The sequence below is a fragment of the Ahaetulla prasina genome, chromosome 2 (assembly GCF_028640845.1).
Source record: "Ahaetulla prasina isolate Xishuangbanna chromosome 2, ASM2864084v1, whole genome shotgun sequence".
Taxonomy (NCBI): Eukaryota; Metazoa; Chordata; class Lepidosauria; order Squamata; family Colubridae; genus Ahaetulla; species Ahaetulla prasina.
The window spans coordinates 62,249,954-62,265,545 of record NC_080540.1 but is presented as its reverse complement, the minus strand read 5'-3'; the positions used below and the strand labels follow the sequence as shown (position 1 = coordinate 62,265,545).

The 15,592-nt window shown below is 38.3% G+C and overlaps 1 protein-coding gene across 3 annotated transcripts; it reads right to left on the bottom strand.

Annotated features, from left to right (window-relative positions):
- Positions 1-395: 395 nt before the first annotated feature.
- Positions 396-15,227, bottom strand: DNASE1L3 (deoxyribonuclease 1 like 3). 3 transcript variants are annotated; one of them, XM_058172601.1, is made up of 8 exons: positions 15,028-15,227; positions 11,538-11,626; positions 9,936-10,019; positions 8,397-8,509; positions 6,196-6,308; positions 5,938-6,095; positions 2,514-2,627; positions 396-1,259 (listed from the first exon to the last, which is right to left on the bottom strand). In XM_058172601.1, exons 1-7 carry the CDS (start codon positions 15,157-15,159, stop codon positions 2,522-2,524), a joined length of 795 nt encoding a protein of 264 aa, XP_058028584.1. In that variant the 5' UTR covers positions 15,160-15,227; the 3' UTR covers positions 396-1,259; positions 2,514-2,521. The 3 variants fall into 3 exon arrangements, with proteins under 3 accessions (XP_058028584.1, XP_058028582.1, XP_058028583.1); XM_058172599.1 differs by having other exon boundaries at positions 2,531-2,627; XM_058172600.1 differs by lacking the exon at positions 9,936-10,019 and having other exon boundaries at positions 2,531-2,627.
- Between the last annotated feature and the right edge of the window lie 365 nt (positions 15,228-15,592).

The window sequence follows — 15,592 nt, the reverse complement described above, 5'->3', positions numbered from 1 at the left end:
CTACTATCTCAGTACAATGAATTTATGAAGATGACCTTTGGCATCCAGTCTGAAATCCACCTTTCTCTGACTTCAAACTGGCTATGTGTCTGCAGAATTTGAACTTTGCAAAACAAACAAATAAATAAATTATACAAACAGATCTGTTCTGGCCACTTAAATTTCTATGTTTATAAGGTCAGATATGGAACAATTCTGAACAAACTCCTTCACCAAATAATCTATGGGATAGAGACTAAGACATTCAAATTAATCTAGATTGTTTATTTTGTGAACAAGCAGCATTTCATTAATCTTGAATGTTTTGACTATTATAAAGATACGGGCTTTGCATTTTTTGGGTTAAACATATCATAGTGTAGCAAGATGTCTAAAAAATGACCAAAAACCCCAGCTCTTTTTTATTTTTATTTATTTATTTATTTGATTTCTATACCGCCCTTCTCCCGAAGGACTCAGGGCGGTGTACAGGCAAGAATAAAACAGACGGTGCAATATACAAAATTAAAATACAGTTAAAAAACTTATTTCAAAATTGGCCTGAGAAATAAAATATATAATAAACTAAAAAACCCCATTTAAAATTAATTTCTAAGAATTTAAAAATTTGTTAAAATCCATTTAAGCCAGCCCCGAGCGAATAAAAAGATGCGTCTTCAGTTCGCGACGGAATGTCCGAAGGTCAGGTATTTGGCATAAACCCGGGGGAAGTTCTTTCCAGAGGGTGGGAGCCCCCACAGAGACGGACCTTCCCCTGGGGGCCGCCAGCCGACATTGCTTGGCGGACGGCACCCTGAGAAGTCCCTCTCTGTGAGAGCGTACGGGTCGGTGGGAGGCATGTGGTAACAGCAGGCGGTCCCGTAAGTACCCAGGCCCTAAGCCATGGAGCGCTTTAAAGGTAGTAACCAACACCTTAAAGTGCACTCGAAAGGCCACAGGTAGCCAGTGCAGTCTGCGCAGGAGCGGTGTTATATGGGAGCTACGCGGAGCTCCTTCTATCACCCGCGCAGCTGCATTCTGGACTAACTGAAGCCTCCGAGTGCACTTCAAGGGGAGCCCCATGTAGAGAGCATTACAGTAATCTGTAATTTTCTTGTGAATATACATTTTTTGTGCTTGTGTGTTTTAAGTTTGACTAGAACGACATTTCACTGGATTTATGATACAATAGTTCTACAATATCTGGCTGTTCTTCCCGAGGAACGTCTGGTTGTTCTCAGCTGGAATTCTACTGGGAAGTGATCGCTCACTGCTAAGGCCTGTGAAGAAATATATATTTTAAATTAAGAGACTATCCTTGCACTAAAACATATCACAACAATTATGTATAAAGTTAATATTATGATTAGTATCTGATATTCCTTGTTGTTTTACAACAAACATGAAGGAAAGATACTTCCTTTTCCCAATTATATTAACTCCAGACCATGGACTTCGCTATACGTTTTAAGAACTTAAATGCAAGTAGAGGTACCCCTCTATTGCAGGGGTCTCCAGCCTTGACGACTTTAAGACTTGTGGCTGAGCAAAGCTGGCTGAGGAATTCTGGGAGTTGAAGTCCACAAGTCTTAAAGTTGCCAGAGTTGGAGACCCCTGCTCTGTCGCACACAGACCATACTTCTGAAGGTATAGAAGCAGAGAACAGGATGGTTGTTAAAAAAACACAGTTGTTGTTAAGCTTTTTTTTTTTGGAGGGGGGGGAGGGTGTCTTCAAATGGTCACTAAGCAACTATTCATAAATCAAGGATTATATAGTAGCCTTAATTTTTCTGAAGACAAATTGGTAATGTTTAGAGAAGCAGACACAGAAAAACAACAATTAGTGTAAAATCTCATAGGCCAAAATGTGCATAGAGATCACCAACCCCACCAACACAAACACTTGCTAAGGTCAACTGTGAATTGTAGCAATTACATTTCCAACATACTGAGAGGTCAGCTGGGGAAGGCTGCTTTAGAAATTGGAATTCTTGCTTGCTTCCCTTCTTTCACTGTATCTTTGCCCATAAGAATCTGATTAGCATCAATGGAGGACAAGGGGCTGGGAAGTGGCTCAACAGGCTAATGCAGTCTGTTATTAACACACAGCTGCCTGCAATTACAATTACTGCCGGCTCGAGTCCCACCAGGCCCAAGGTTGACTCAGCCTTCCATCCTTTATAAGGTAGGTAAAATGAGGACCAAGATTGTTGGGGGGGGGGGCAATACAAGTTGACTTTGTATATAATATACAAATGGATGAAGACTATTGCTTGACATAGTGTAAGCCGCCCTGAGTCTTTGGAGAAGGGTGGGATATAAATTCAAATTAAAAAAAAAAAGTAGTGGGAAATCTGGTGCCCATTGCTTTATTTTCCCTTCTTGGTCTACCTTGATCTCAGTTCTTCCCTTCTTCTTTCCCGATTGATCCCACTTCCATTCCTCTTTCCCTTTTGATGGCACAGAGCTGTGACCACAAGCCCTGGCAGACCCCAAAGATACAAAACCTCAGAAAAGTTTCCCTGGACCATCACCCAATCCTTCAATCAACCTGTTCTTCAGTCATGGACAAGGCCCTCTGAAAATCAAAGATATTGGCTGAGCCCAGCGTGGTGCTATTTATAAGCATCTCTCCATGGAGCACAATCCTACAGAGTAAGAGAAAGTAAGAACAAGATCGTGGCATTAGTAACTACCTAAGCACTAATAGAAAAAATACATTGCAGGAAAGGTTGCAATATGCTAGAATGCTGACCCAAAGGTCGATTCTCAAAAGCTCCAGTGGCCTGCAGCCAGCGCTCTTACCCAGCGCTGCGCTGCAGTATCACTAGCAGCTGGGGAGAATCTCTTATCGTCTGGCTTTTCAGAGCTGTTTGTCCCTTGGATCCTTTGCACATAACACAGCAAGAAGAGAAGCAGATTAAGATTACAGGCAGGTATTGTTTTTTTTTTTAAAGGCATGTTGAATTTAATGTACGTTGCTCCAATGGAACTGGGCTGGGTAATAGGATCTGCAGTAGTTTACATGTGCCATTATATAGGATAAAGAGAGTCTCCTGCTTTTTTTTTTTTTTACTAGTTTTCATTCAATTGAATAAAATATAATTTATTTTGTATAAATTGTCCAGGATAGTTCTGGAAAAATGCTCAGCTGTGGTAGTTTTGTACTAATATAATGTGATGGCCTGGATATACAACCTTCCCTAAAACAGTTTACACCCTCCCTGATTTCCCATACTTTTATTATATGCAAAGAGAAAATACCAGGGTAGAGCTCATGTGAAAATTATTTAAAGTTCATGGTTTTAGGCAGAGTTACAAGGATGCAAGCTTCATTAGACTTAGACCTTTGCAGAGTCTACCTGAACAAGATTTCATCTGCTTCATAAGTAGATTATGAAGCATAAGTAGATTATGAAAATGAGTAGATTTGTCCATCTTTTTTTATTTTTAATTATTAGCTGCTCAGAGTCAATGGGAAAAACATGAATCTAGTAGAGGGGATTCCCTCCAGATCTGTTACCTAAGAGCATGTTTGACCAGAGATAAAGGTAAGTTGCCTTAATTATTAAGAAGTTGGAATGCTTCCTGCTCAGCTGTTTTACTTAATTCCATTGCTATCCAATTTTTAATTTTGAGAATTCCTAGACAACTGGCAAAGTTCGCAAAACTGGAAGTGCACAAGAAGGAGTTCTCTTCAAAACAAGGAAGGAGGACCTGGCAAATTACAGAGCAATTAACTTGAGCCTTGGGTAAAAATGCAACCGTTCGAAGTGACTAACACTTTAGATGAGAAAGAAAAGATTCAGAAAGATCTGGATGGGTTTGAACAAAAGACTGAAATAAACAAGATGCAAACCAACAGAAAAAATATTATGTCCTATAACTGAGGGGAAAAAACCCTGAAAATCACAAAGCACAGAAGTGACCTGGCTTGGCAGTACTGTATATGAAAAGTAGTACATGTGTTTTAGTATCCCAAGTTGACCTATGAGAGTCAATAGTGTGATGCTGTTACTAAAAAAGCAAATGTTATCTTGGGACATATTAATAGAAGCAGGGAGTTCAAATCATGGGATATAATCCCCAAAATCCCAAAGCTTTAACCAAAGACTATCTACTATTGACCTCACCCCATTCCTAAGAGGTCTGTAAGGGGCATGCCTACTGTTCCTGTCCTAATGTTCCCTTTGTTTGTATCCAACTTGTATGGTTATTTCATGCTTAGACTTATATATACTGCTGTGTTTGACAAATAAATAAAAATAAATAAATAAATAATAAATAAATAATTGCTCCACTCTACTCTACCTTGGTTACACCCCACTTCGAATGCTGGGACAAGCATCAGACATCAGCAGACATCAGCAAAGTGGAACAAGTTCAGAGGAAGGTTATCAAGAAGGTGAGGGAACTGGAAATCAAGTTCTTTGAAAATGGTTAAAGAAACTGGGTATGTTTATACAACAGAAGACTAAAGAGGAATAGAAAAAGAGCTGTCAAACAGCAGAACTGATTGCTTCATGAAGTAATATTTTCCCCCTTCATTAGAGAACTTCAGAAAGAGGCTAGAGAGAATTTGCCTCAAATGATACCCTGATAATTAGCTGTGAAACAGTTTTTATAGTTTCACATAACAGTTGCTATGAGGTAGAGACAGGAAGTAAAAGAGGGTTATTTAGGGTTGAGGTTTCGGAGAAGCAGAAGAATTGACTAGTGAATCATGTTGGACTAGGCAACTTTGGAACTGCTGTCTGTTCTAGATCGATCCAAGACCTCTGAAATATTTGTGGGTGAGCTATCAAAAGTTCACTGAAGACAGATGGAAATCCCCTCTGCTATGCAACCAGATGGAAATCCCCTCTGCTATGTAACCTGATCCAGGGGACGGATATCTTTTATGTCATAGATCCATGTTCCAAAGAAAGATCACGAAAGACAATATCTAGATAGCTTATTCTAGTTAGTAGATTTAATAGAGGTATTAAGTTTTCTTTCTGAAAAGCTGGCAGCTTTTTGCTGTATCACAAGGCGCAATATGAATTAACTTGCTAAGAAGCTGATTGGTGTCCAACTTTCTCACCCTAGCTTTCTGTCATTAGACCAAGAAGCGTTGGAATAGTCCCACCATTTAGATTTCTGAGCCAACCTGCTCTCAGCTAGACATACTTATGCCACGAGAGAACCCATGCTACTGATTGGGAAAGGTTGAATTATGGCCGGCCAGCCAGCTGGCCTCCATATTTCTTGGTTTGACTCAATTGGTGGGAGAGCCTACCATAACTGAGTATGATCCTGGTAAAACCTTTTCCCAAAGGATGGACATTTATCCATCAAAGCAGCCCAAATAGGGAAGAAGGGCCATATTAAGTGGTTGGGACAATGATGTGAAGAACATGGATTAAAAAGTAGAGATTTCCAAGTTTTCTTGAGTGCGCGCGGATGTGTATATAACACTTTTCTTTGTTACATGAAGACTTTTTAGGGTGCATATAGTTTTAGTACTCCTTGCTTCAAAATGATGGGTTACCATGGCATCCACTTTTGACAGTCAAAGAGAGAATGTGAGGCCAAAACTGGGGGCCGCAGGCAACCTGGGACTATAGATTGTCTATTCCTGCCTTATATATAAGTTTGCTAGCTTGATTCAGCTTGGCTAGGTGACTCAGTGGCTAAGATGCTGAAATTGTCGATCAGAAAGGTCGGCAGTTTGGTGGTTCGAATCCCTAGTATAGGTCTCCTGCATGAGCAGAGGGTTGGACTAGATGACCTCCAAGGTCTCTTCCAACTCTGTTACTGTTACTGATTCTCACTATTTTTGTGTCGTCTTCATCTCCTGTGATGAGTCAGCTAGAGCTTTGCCAACCTCACAGGACAGGTTCTTTTCATACTGCAAATAATAGGTAGCATTAGTAGATGAACAAAATGGAATACGAATGAGTCAGCCTGAAACATTACCTGTCATAGGGGCAGTGTGTTGTTGATTTCACAGTTGTGTCGTTGTTATCATCAATTATCCAAACAAAGTCAGTGTAATTTCGTAATCGGATATTTTTCCACTGCTTCTTTGCCACATAGCCACAGCCAGCATTGAAGTCTCCCATAAATACGAAATTCTTTTAAAAATGAAAGACATATATTAAGGTAGAGCTGCTAAATACATAATGCACACATGAGACAAGATTGGCTCACTCTGTTGAGCTGGCCTTGACTAACCTTAGTCTTCCAGCGCAACTTGACATCCAGAAACACATCATAGAGTTCATCGATTTCTTTCACAGCCATTTCAGGCGTTGTGTGTATCGGGATGATCACAAATTCCTTGACCGCTTAACAAACAATTTTTTAAAGAGAAGAACAACGATGGATTATTGGCATTTTTAAACTCATAGACTGAAGAATCAGACATTTAATTTTCATGGACCTGAACCCAGGGATACTTTTCAGAGTTGAGGGTCAAGAGTTGAGGGTCAGAGTTGAGGGTCAAGAGTGAGGCCTCCTAGAGGACCTCTATCCCTATCCAGCTTAGTCGAAAATTACAGACCAATCTCTCTGTGCTGCGTCACCTGCAAAGTCATGGAATCAATCATCAACCAATCCATTACCTCACACTTAGAAACTAACAACCTACTCTCCAATAAACAATTTGGTTTCAGGAAAAAATTATCATGCAACTTACAACTTCTCCACTGTAAAAACATATGGACTACAAATCTTGATCAAGGCAAAACAATAGATGCAATCTACATAGACTTCTGCAAAGCTTTTGACTCAGTAGTACACAATAAACTTCTCCTAAAACTAAAATCCTATGGCATTTCAGGACCCCTTCACAAATGGATATCTGCTTTTCTGTCTAACAGACAACAAGTGGTCAAAATTGGCAATGCTCTATCAAATCCTGTTCCTGTCAGGAGTGGCGTTCCTCAAGGCAGCGTTCTTGGACCAACACTCTTCATACTATACATTAATGATCTTTGTGACCATATCTCAAGTAATTGTGTTCTCTTTGCTGACAATGTCAAACTATTTAACACCACAGACAATACATCTATCATTCAAAAAGACCTTGATCATCTAACCGCTTGGTCTAAAACTTGGCAACTCCAAATCTCAACCAGCAAATACTCAGTCTTACATATTGGAAAAAAGAACCCAAACACTAAGTACATACTTGATGGACATTACCTTACAGATGACCCCCATCCCGTTAAAGACCTTGGAGTTTTCATGTCAAATGATCTAAGTGCCAAAGCCCACTGCAACTACATAGCAAAAAAGGCTCTAAGAGTTGTTAACCTAATCTTGCGTAGGTTCTTTTCCAAAAACACTACACTACTAACCCGAGCATATAAAACATTTGCTAGACCAATTCTAGAATACAGCTTGCCTGTTTGGAACCCTCACCACATCTCTGACATCAATACAACTGAATGTGTCCAGGAATATTTTACAAGAAGAGTTCTCCATTCCTCTGAAAACAACAAAATACCTTATCCCACTAGACTTGAAATCCGAGGCTTAGAAAACTTGGAACTCCGCCGCCTTCAACAAGACCTAAGTTTAACTCATAGAATCATCTATTGTAATGTCCTTCCTGTTAAAGAGTACTTCAGCTTTAATTGCAATAATACAAGGGCAACCAATAGATTTAAACTTAATGTTAACCGCTTTAATCTAGATTGCAGAAAATATGACTTCTGTAACAGAATCATCAGTGCTTGGAACACTTTACCTGACTCTGTGGTCTCTTCCCATAATCCTAAAAACTTTAACCAAAAACTTTCTACTATTGACCTCACCCCTTTCCTAAAAGGACCATAAGGGGCGTTCATAAGAGCACAAATGTGCCTACCGTTCCTGTCATATTGTTTTTCTTTTCTTCTTTCTATATATATATATGCTTATACCTCCTAATATTTACTCATATATATGTTTATATACTATATAATTTTTTTGTATGACACTTATATATATTGTGACTAAATAAATAAATAAATAAATAAATGCTTGAATACCTCATTAAAACTAGGTTGGGGAAAAAATGCCCCTTCTTTGGGATTTGGGATAGGACCTGTTTATTTGGGTGGGAATGTTGGTGTTTTCCCAAAACAGATATTGGTTTAGAACAGGGGTCTCCAACCTTGGCAACGGGAGTTGAAGCCCAGAGGACTTCAACTCCCAGAATGCCCCAGCCAGCTTTTCTAGCTGGGGAATTCTGGGAATTGAAGTCCTCCGGGCTTAAAGTTGCCAAGGTTGGAGACCCCTGGTTTAGAAGAATTCTGATGTTGAATCCTTGGCTTTAGAGGGAAGGGATATTTCTAGGTATTCCAGATCTCAGGCTTCTCCAAGGATCCCATTTCTTCTGACTTTCAACCTTTGAACAGGAAGGACAAAGTACATTAACTGTATCTAACCTGTTTTTGGAGAGTTGAACCAAACAACAAAAGGTTCTCTGGAAAAGGCATCTTCATCACCTGGTTGCAGATCAGGATACTGATAGATTTGCTTCACACAGACGCTTTCCACTCTGCAGTATAAATTAACATATCAGTAGAAGGTTACTGTTCCAAGTGCGGACATGTTAATGTTGATGACTCTAAGGCTGTCTTTCCAATTTAAGATGGCGAATTACAGAATTAAAAATTAGGTAATGAAAAAAAATATTTCCATGGTTAATTTGCAATCTTAAAATAATTGAATTCAATGGGACTTAACATCTAATTAACTTAGGGTAGCAAAAATATTTGGTATAATTAGATCTAATACCTGAGGGGCTGATGTGCTCAAGTGCCTAGGCTAAACTGGGCTGGATAGTTTGTGATTTAACTTTCATAGAACCCATTCACAATGTTACTTGTTCATTATTAACTGGCTTAGAGCTGTTACGTTTGAGTTGTGAAAACCCAGAAGACCACCACAGGTTTTTTTCCCCTTGCCATCTAATGAATATCTAGGTTTTCACATGCTCATATGAACTTTCAACTTTCTGTTCAAGAAATTTATAGTCAGTAGTCATTAGCTATTGTTACTAAGTATAGTAGCTTTTTATGCCTTCCTTATCTTAGCAACTGCAGATGTCTTAGATTCTGCTACCTATAATGATATTTTTTTCCCCTGAGAGCATAGTGCATTAATAGAAATTTCCTTTAGTTTTCCTCCCGTATTTTTATTTGATCTATATTGTTTTAACAACTTGTGCTTATTATTGCCTTTTATTTTTCTACATTAGTAGATAGATGATGGATGGAGATAGATGATAGATAGATAGATAGATAGACAGACAGACAGAAGAGAGAGAGAGAGAGAGAGAGGGAGAGAGCATATAGATGGTAGATAGATATGGATAGTTTAGAGATAGATTGATAGATCGATAGTTTGATAGATCAATTGATCGATCGATAGACAGAGAGAGAGAGAGGACATATAGATGATAGATAAATATGGATAGTTTAGAGATAGATAAATAGATAGATAGATAGATGATAGATAGATAGATATAGATGGATGGATGGAGAGATGGATAGATAGATACCATTTCTGTAGCTGTAGACTGTCAGAATATTCATGAACTGGCAGCGACATATAACAAGATCAGCCAATAAATAGCCATAGCAATTGGATCAGCCAATGAGGGCTGTTTGGAAACAGAAACTTAAGCAAGAAGTCTGGGCGTGGCTTAGCTCTGTGCTCAGCCCTAAAAATGAAACTAGTCTGCTCTGAACTAAAACTGATCTCTCCTCTCTACCACATTGGAAGAACCACTATTGGTATTGTACATTTATTCATGTGTTATATTGTATATAAAGAGAAGTTAATGAATCCTGCTGAATTATCTGTGTGTGCTTTCTGGATCTGATTTTTGCAACAAACTCTGACATAGACCTCTGCAACTTTTTCCTCACAGTTTCTGAATAACATCATCTATACTGAATAAAATTATGAAATCAGCATACCTGTAGAAAAAAGCATATTGCTCCTTGTAATTCCTTCTTCCTAACCTGTTACTGGCCACATAACTGTATGCTCCTTCTGATTGTCTGGGAAGAAAAAGGAATCTGATTTTTAATCTGTTTCTCAGATCCAGGTGGGCATATTGACACTGCCCCCAACAGTTTAGGGAGACGAAGAAGGCACATTGTCAGATCCTCCCTTTTAGCCCACCACAAATATAATCTCTGCCTGTGTTCTTCTGCTCCCTGTCCAAAGTAGCCTTTTTATGTCTTGCACCAGTGTAAGCATGGCAGTAGTTCACTTTCTTTTAGGCAAACCGCTTTTGCCGGATACTTTCTTAGCTCCTGTGCATAGGCAGGAATTCCCTCCCCCCACCTGTTCTTTAAGAAGATCTGCTGCAGCTTTTACTATAGGTCATTCTCAGTGGCATAGTGGTTAGAGCACCTGCTTGAGGGTGAAGAACAGCTCCAGCAGGGATGGGCTCTATTTACCTTTACTACTAGTTTGCAAGGGGAGCATGTGCATGCAGAGCCCCTTGATGACGTCGGGACCGGTGGGTGGAGCCTACTGTCAGTATTACTACTGGTTCTATAGAACCGGACAGAACTGGGAGCAACCCACCACTGAGCTCCAGTTTCAAATTTGATCCATGTTTTTTAAATATTATTTTTCTTTTCCTCTATGCTTGGGAGCTGGGAGTAAAGTCTTTTAAATTAAGTGATGAAAAACAAATGAACCTTGCATGATGGACTTACAAAAGATTAGCCACTGGAAAGGAAGATAGCTCAGGGAAGAAAAAAATAGTAATTTAAAAAATCCCCACTTTGGCCAATTTACAAACTACAGCAGACTTTTAAGAAAAGCTAGGAAAAGACAAGAAAATATATATATATTATTTTAACGCTGGATGTTGTGCCTGCTGGCTATTATGCACTTAATCCTTTAAATCTATATATATATATATATATATACATTTTATTTAATAATATAAATGCATTTTTATGTGCATTTTTACACTCTTGGTGTCCAACTGTATTGTACTTCTTTACTCAGATCTTTGTATGTGGGCTGGATTTATGTCCATCTAGAACAATTTAAAGGAGGAAGGGAACGATAAAGAAATGCACAACACGTCAGAATAACGGTTCCTTTCTTGTGTTACTATAAATTCCAACCTTACTCTTTGCACATTTATTATATTAGTTTATAGTTTTAATCATATTAAATATTTATAATTATAGTTATAAATATAAATACAGTTTTAGTTATAAATATTATAATAAATATTATAAATATAGTTAAAATGTGCATGGTACATTTAAATATACCATCTATAGTTTTAAAATGTGCATGATATAGACTAATATTTCATTCTGATCATCTTTTATCAATATTAGTTTTGTGACTCATACACATATCACCTGCCCACCTATATATCAAACATATATTGTCTCTCTTTTTCTCTTCTTTCCTCCAATAATGACAAGAGCAATAAGGAAATACTTACTCTAATTAGTGGCTCCATTCCGAATATTTTATCCAATGTCACCCAAATCTGCAACCAACCCTGCCAGTTTTAATAAAACTTCATTTCTATATCTTACCCATTTAGTTTCTCTAATAGAAAGGGGCATATTCTGTTCCTATTGTCCTTTATTTCCATTAGGAGCATGATATCACAGCGATATACAATCTGAGGAGCAAACAAAAAAAAGGTCTGTAAAGGCTCTGTGCTTGGCATGTTATACTTTGAGAACTGTTGATTAGAGTTCTAATTTAATTAGGATCCTAATGGTTATTGAGTCTATTGAGTCTGTTATCTGCACCTCTATAATTGTCTGGTTTGGTTCTGCAACCCAACAAGACAGACACAGACTTCAGAGGATAATTAGAACTGCAGAAAAAACAATTGCTACCAACCTGCCTTCCTTTGTGGATCTGTATACTGCACGAGTCAAAAAGAAGGCCGTGAAAATATTTACGGATCCCTCACATCCTGGACATAAACTGTTTCAACTCCTACCCTCAAAACAATGCTATAGGGCACTGCACACCAGAACAACTAGATTCAAGAACAGTTTTTTCCCCAACGCCATCACTCTGATAAACAAATAATTCCCTCAACACTGTCAAACTAGTTACTAAGTCTGCATTGCTATTAATCTTCTCATCGTTCCCATCACCCATCTCCTTCCACTTATTACTGTGTGACTATAACCTTGTTGCTGATATCCTTACGATTTATATTGACTGTTTCCTAATATAATTTGATTGCTTATTTGTATCCTATGACTATCATTAAATGTTGTAAATGTTGTTCCTTGATGAAGGTATTTTTTCCTTTATGTACCCTGAGAGCATATCCACCAAGACAAATTCCTTGTGTCTCCAATCACACTTGGCCAATAAAGAATTCTATTCTATTCTATTTTAATGGTTACATTGCAGTAAAAATGACATTGGAAAAAATAATACTGTCAACTTGACCATGCCTTTTGGTGGAGAAATGTTGCAGGCATTTTTGCAGTTCATTTAGTTATATTTATTCATAATTTCAGTTTCTAAGCTGCCCATTCACCAATGAACGTTCTCTATGACCTCCATTCCTTTGAGAATATGTCCCCTTCAATGAAGAGGTTATGTGGTGGTGATGATTACAGATGACACACTGGGAACATATTGGTTCAAATTTGTAATGCTTAGCAGGTCCTATACAACCTGTTATTCAGAGTTTTTCCTGACAATATTCCTTGACAGCAGTTGCCTTTTTGTGCTTCTTAGAAGAAATAACTCCCAGCTGACCCTTTGCCAGTAATTGGAGCACCTACGCTGATAACCATTCAGCAGTCTTTCCTGCTCAGGCATTACAAACTAGGAGAAAATCCACTGAGATCACTAATCCCAGATCCAGAGTGGTATTAAGAAGGCCTGTTAATTAATAATAGAACATATATTTTGAGAAAATCTTAGTAGGTATGAAGAATCAACCTTGCTTGAAATTCTGCTGCTAATCAAGATAGAGCAGGGGTGTCAAACTCGCATTGTCATAGTGTCGTCATGTCACATATCGGGACTTTTTCCCTCTTCACTAAACTGGGCATGGCCATGGCCAGTGCATCTGGCCCACGGGCCGTGAATTTGACAGCCCTGGGATAGAGTATACAATAGCTAGCACTGAGCTTGCTATATAACATAAATTAAAAGTACATAATTGTATACCCTGGACAAAGCTAGTGCCATATTTAACCACTGCGTGGGCTTTTGATATAAAAATGTGGTATAGATGTATACCACAGCTTGGGAATTTATGAGGGAGTGATGACAGGTGCTGGGACACCGAGGAATTCACAGGAAAGACAGGTTGATAAGTTAGATTCTCACACATTTGTAATTGATAGTCTGTGTTGTACTAATAAATAATGAACGCTCAGTGTATTGCGTATAAAAATTTTACAAACCCACCCCCTGGCATGAGTATGCCATGATGAACCATTGCATACAAACCTGGTATCCATTCCAGGAAGCACTACATGTTTACTCCAGTAACTATTAAACTTTAATAGAGCTTATTATTAGCTTTCGGTTCATCTTTCTTGGAAATCTCTCATTATTAGTGATCCTGAGGGCATTTGCCTTGACATTTAACAATCATATAATTGTGTTTGTTTTAATGCTTTGTGGTTTTTTTGGCTTGATTATTTATTTGCTGTTGTTTTATACCACCAGAGGCAACCTTGTTTGAGCGGGGCAGCCTTACAATTATTAAACAAATTATAATAGGCTATGTCTGTAAATTTAAACACATACACACGGACAGGATTGCAACTCTGTTAATGACTAAAGATCCGTAGTGGTATACTAAATCTGCCAAAATCCAAATATTGACTTACTGTTTGCTGAATAGCCAAAGAAATTCATTTTGTTAAATGAACATTTTGGGCCACCCTTTAAAACATCACAGCAATGAGTCTGCATCAAGAGAATCACACACACAATAACGTATTTTATCAGTATTAGAGATTTGAAATTATTTATTTATTAGATTAAAAAAAAAATCATGGAAAGAAGCTGCATTCTACTTTTCCAGAGAAATACAAAATGATTCCAAACAGAGGTCACAGCAATGTGAGAATAAAATACTATTTTTGTTAACAGACTCCTATCAAACCCTTTGAATGGTATCTATGGTATTCAGCTTCTTCTCACTTTTGCTCCCAGTGGCACCTTTTGACTTGTCACTTTTAGTTCTTCTTAATGAACTCAGAGGTATTTTATAGTGGCAATTAAATTAACCTGGCATAGGGCTGGGTTACTTACGGGACCGTCTGCTGCCACCGAATGCCTCCCACCGACCCGTGCGCTCCCACAGGGAGGGACTCCTCAGGGTGCCGTCAGCTAGGCAGTGCCGACTGGCGACGCCCAGGGGAAGGGCCTTTTCTGTGGGGGCTCCCACCCTCTGGAACGAGCTTCCCCCAGGACTTCGTCAACTTCCCGACCTTCGGACCTTCCGCCGCGAGCTCAAGACACATCTATTTATTTGCGCAGGACTGGACTAGATTTTTTAAATTTTAATTGTTTAAATTTTAGATTTGGTTTTAAATTGGGGTTTTATTATTTATATGTCTATTTTAAATATTCGGCCTATTTAATAAGTTTTTTAGACTAATGTTTTACTTTGTATATTTATGTTGTTTTTAGATGGCTGTACACCGCCCTGAGTCCCTAGGGAGATAGGGCGGTATAAAAATATGAATAAATAAATAAATAAATAAATAAATAAATAAATAAATAAATAAATAAATAAATAAAAGGGGCAATATCTGAGGAGACATTGGAAAAGAATGATTTCCCCCCCTAAGAAATCAAATATTTTCATAATCTTACATAGTTATTAACAGCATTTGCAATTACAGTCTTGCTATCCATGTAGTTTTGTTCTGGTGATGACTTTCTGGGGTAAGTTTGTTGCTAAAATCACAGCTTTATTAATGCTCAACTAGACATTAATCTGAAACTCAACTATGTTAATAAATAATCATTCAGTTGAAAGCCCCGCTATTTAATTTAACTTAACCCCAAGAGTGAATTACATACCTCTACAATAACCTCTAAGATTTCTGGGTTTTTTCTCTTAGATTCTCCAAATGATCTCACGTTGAAAGAGCAGATTCTTAGGCTCTGAACAACCTGGCCAAAAAAGAGCAGGAAAAGAAAAAAACGCAGCATCTTTTAAGCTTTGCCAAAAGAGAATGCAGTGTGATGAACTTCTCTTTCATTAGCACTCACACTGCCCAAAAAAGTAGAATTTATAACTATGCTCCTTTGTGACCGCTATGCAAATTAGTGGTCACAAAGCCTCCCAGCTTCGCTTACACTTCATTCACTTCTCTGTTTTCACTTTAAGGTTAACCTCAGTAGAGGAACTTAACTTTCTGCCCTGTGAGGATTGCCTGAAATGGAAGTTACCCTCACATGACTTGGACTACAGGTGACAATGATAGACATCGCCTTTTCAGTCTCATATCAGGACAAAATGGTCCCGGTTTTTAGAGGAAAGGGAGCCTAAGAAGGACTCTTTTAGATCTTCATGTTTTTGGTTGCAAGTTTCCACATGGGGTTGCAGCCACCATCTTGACTGGCTTGACCTCCATGGACTGCA

What these genes read in the sequence shown, in the direction of transcription:
- DNASE1L3 (XM_058172599.1), bottom strand. Translation starts at nt 15,159, where the DNA reads ATGCTGCGTTTTTTTCTTTTCCTGCTCTTTTTTGGCCAGGTTGTTCAG. An exon ending in CTATTAGAGAAACTAAATGG is followed by an intron (nt 10,020 to 11,537) that starts GTAAGATATAGA and finishes TTTTCTTCCCAG; the next exon opens with ACAATCAGAAGGAGCATACA. An exon ending in TGTCCATGACTGAAGAACAG is followed by an intron (nt 1,260 to 2,530) that starts GTTGATTGAAGG and finishes ATTTCTTCACAG; the next exon opens with GCCTTAGCAGTGAGCGATCA.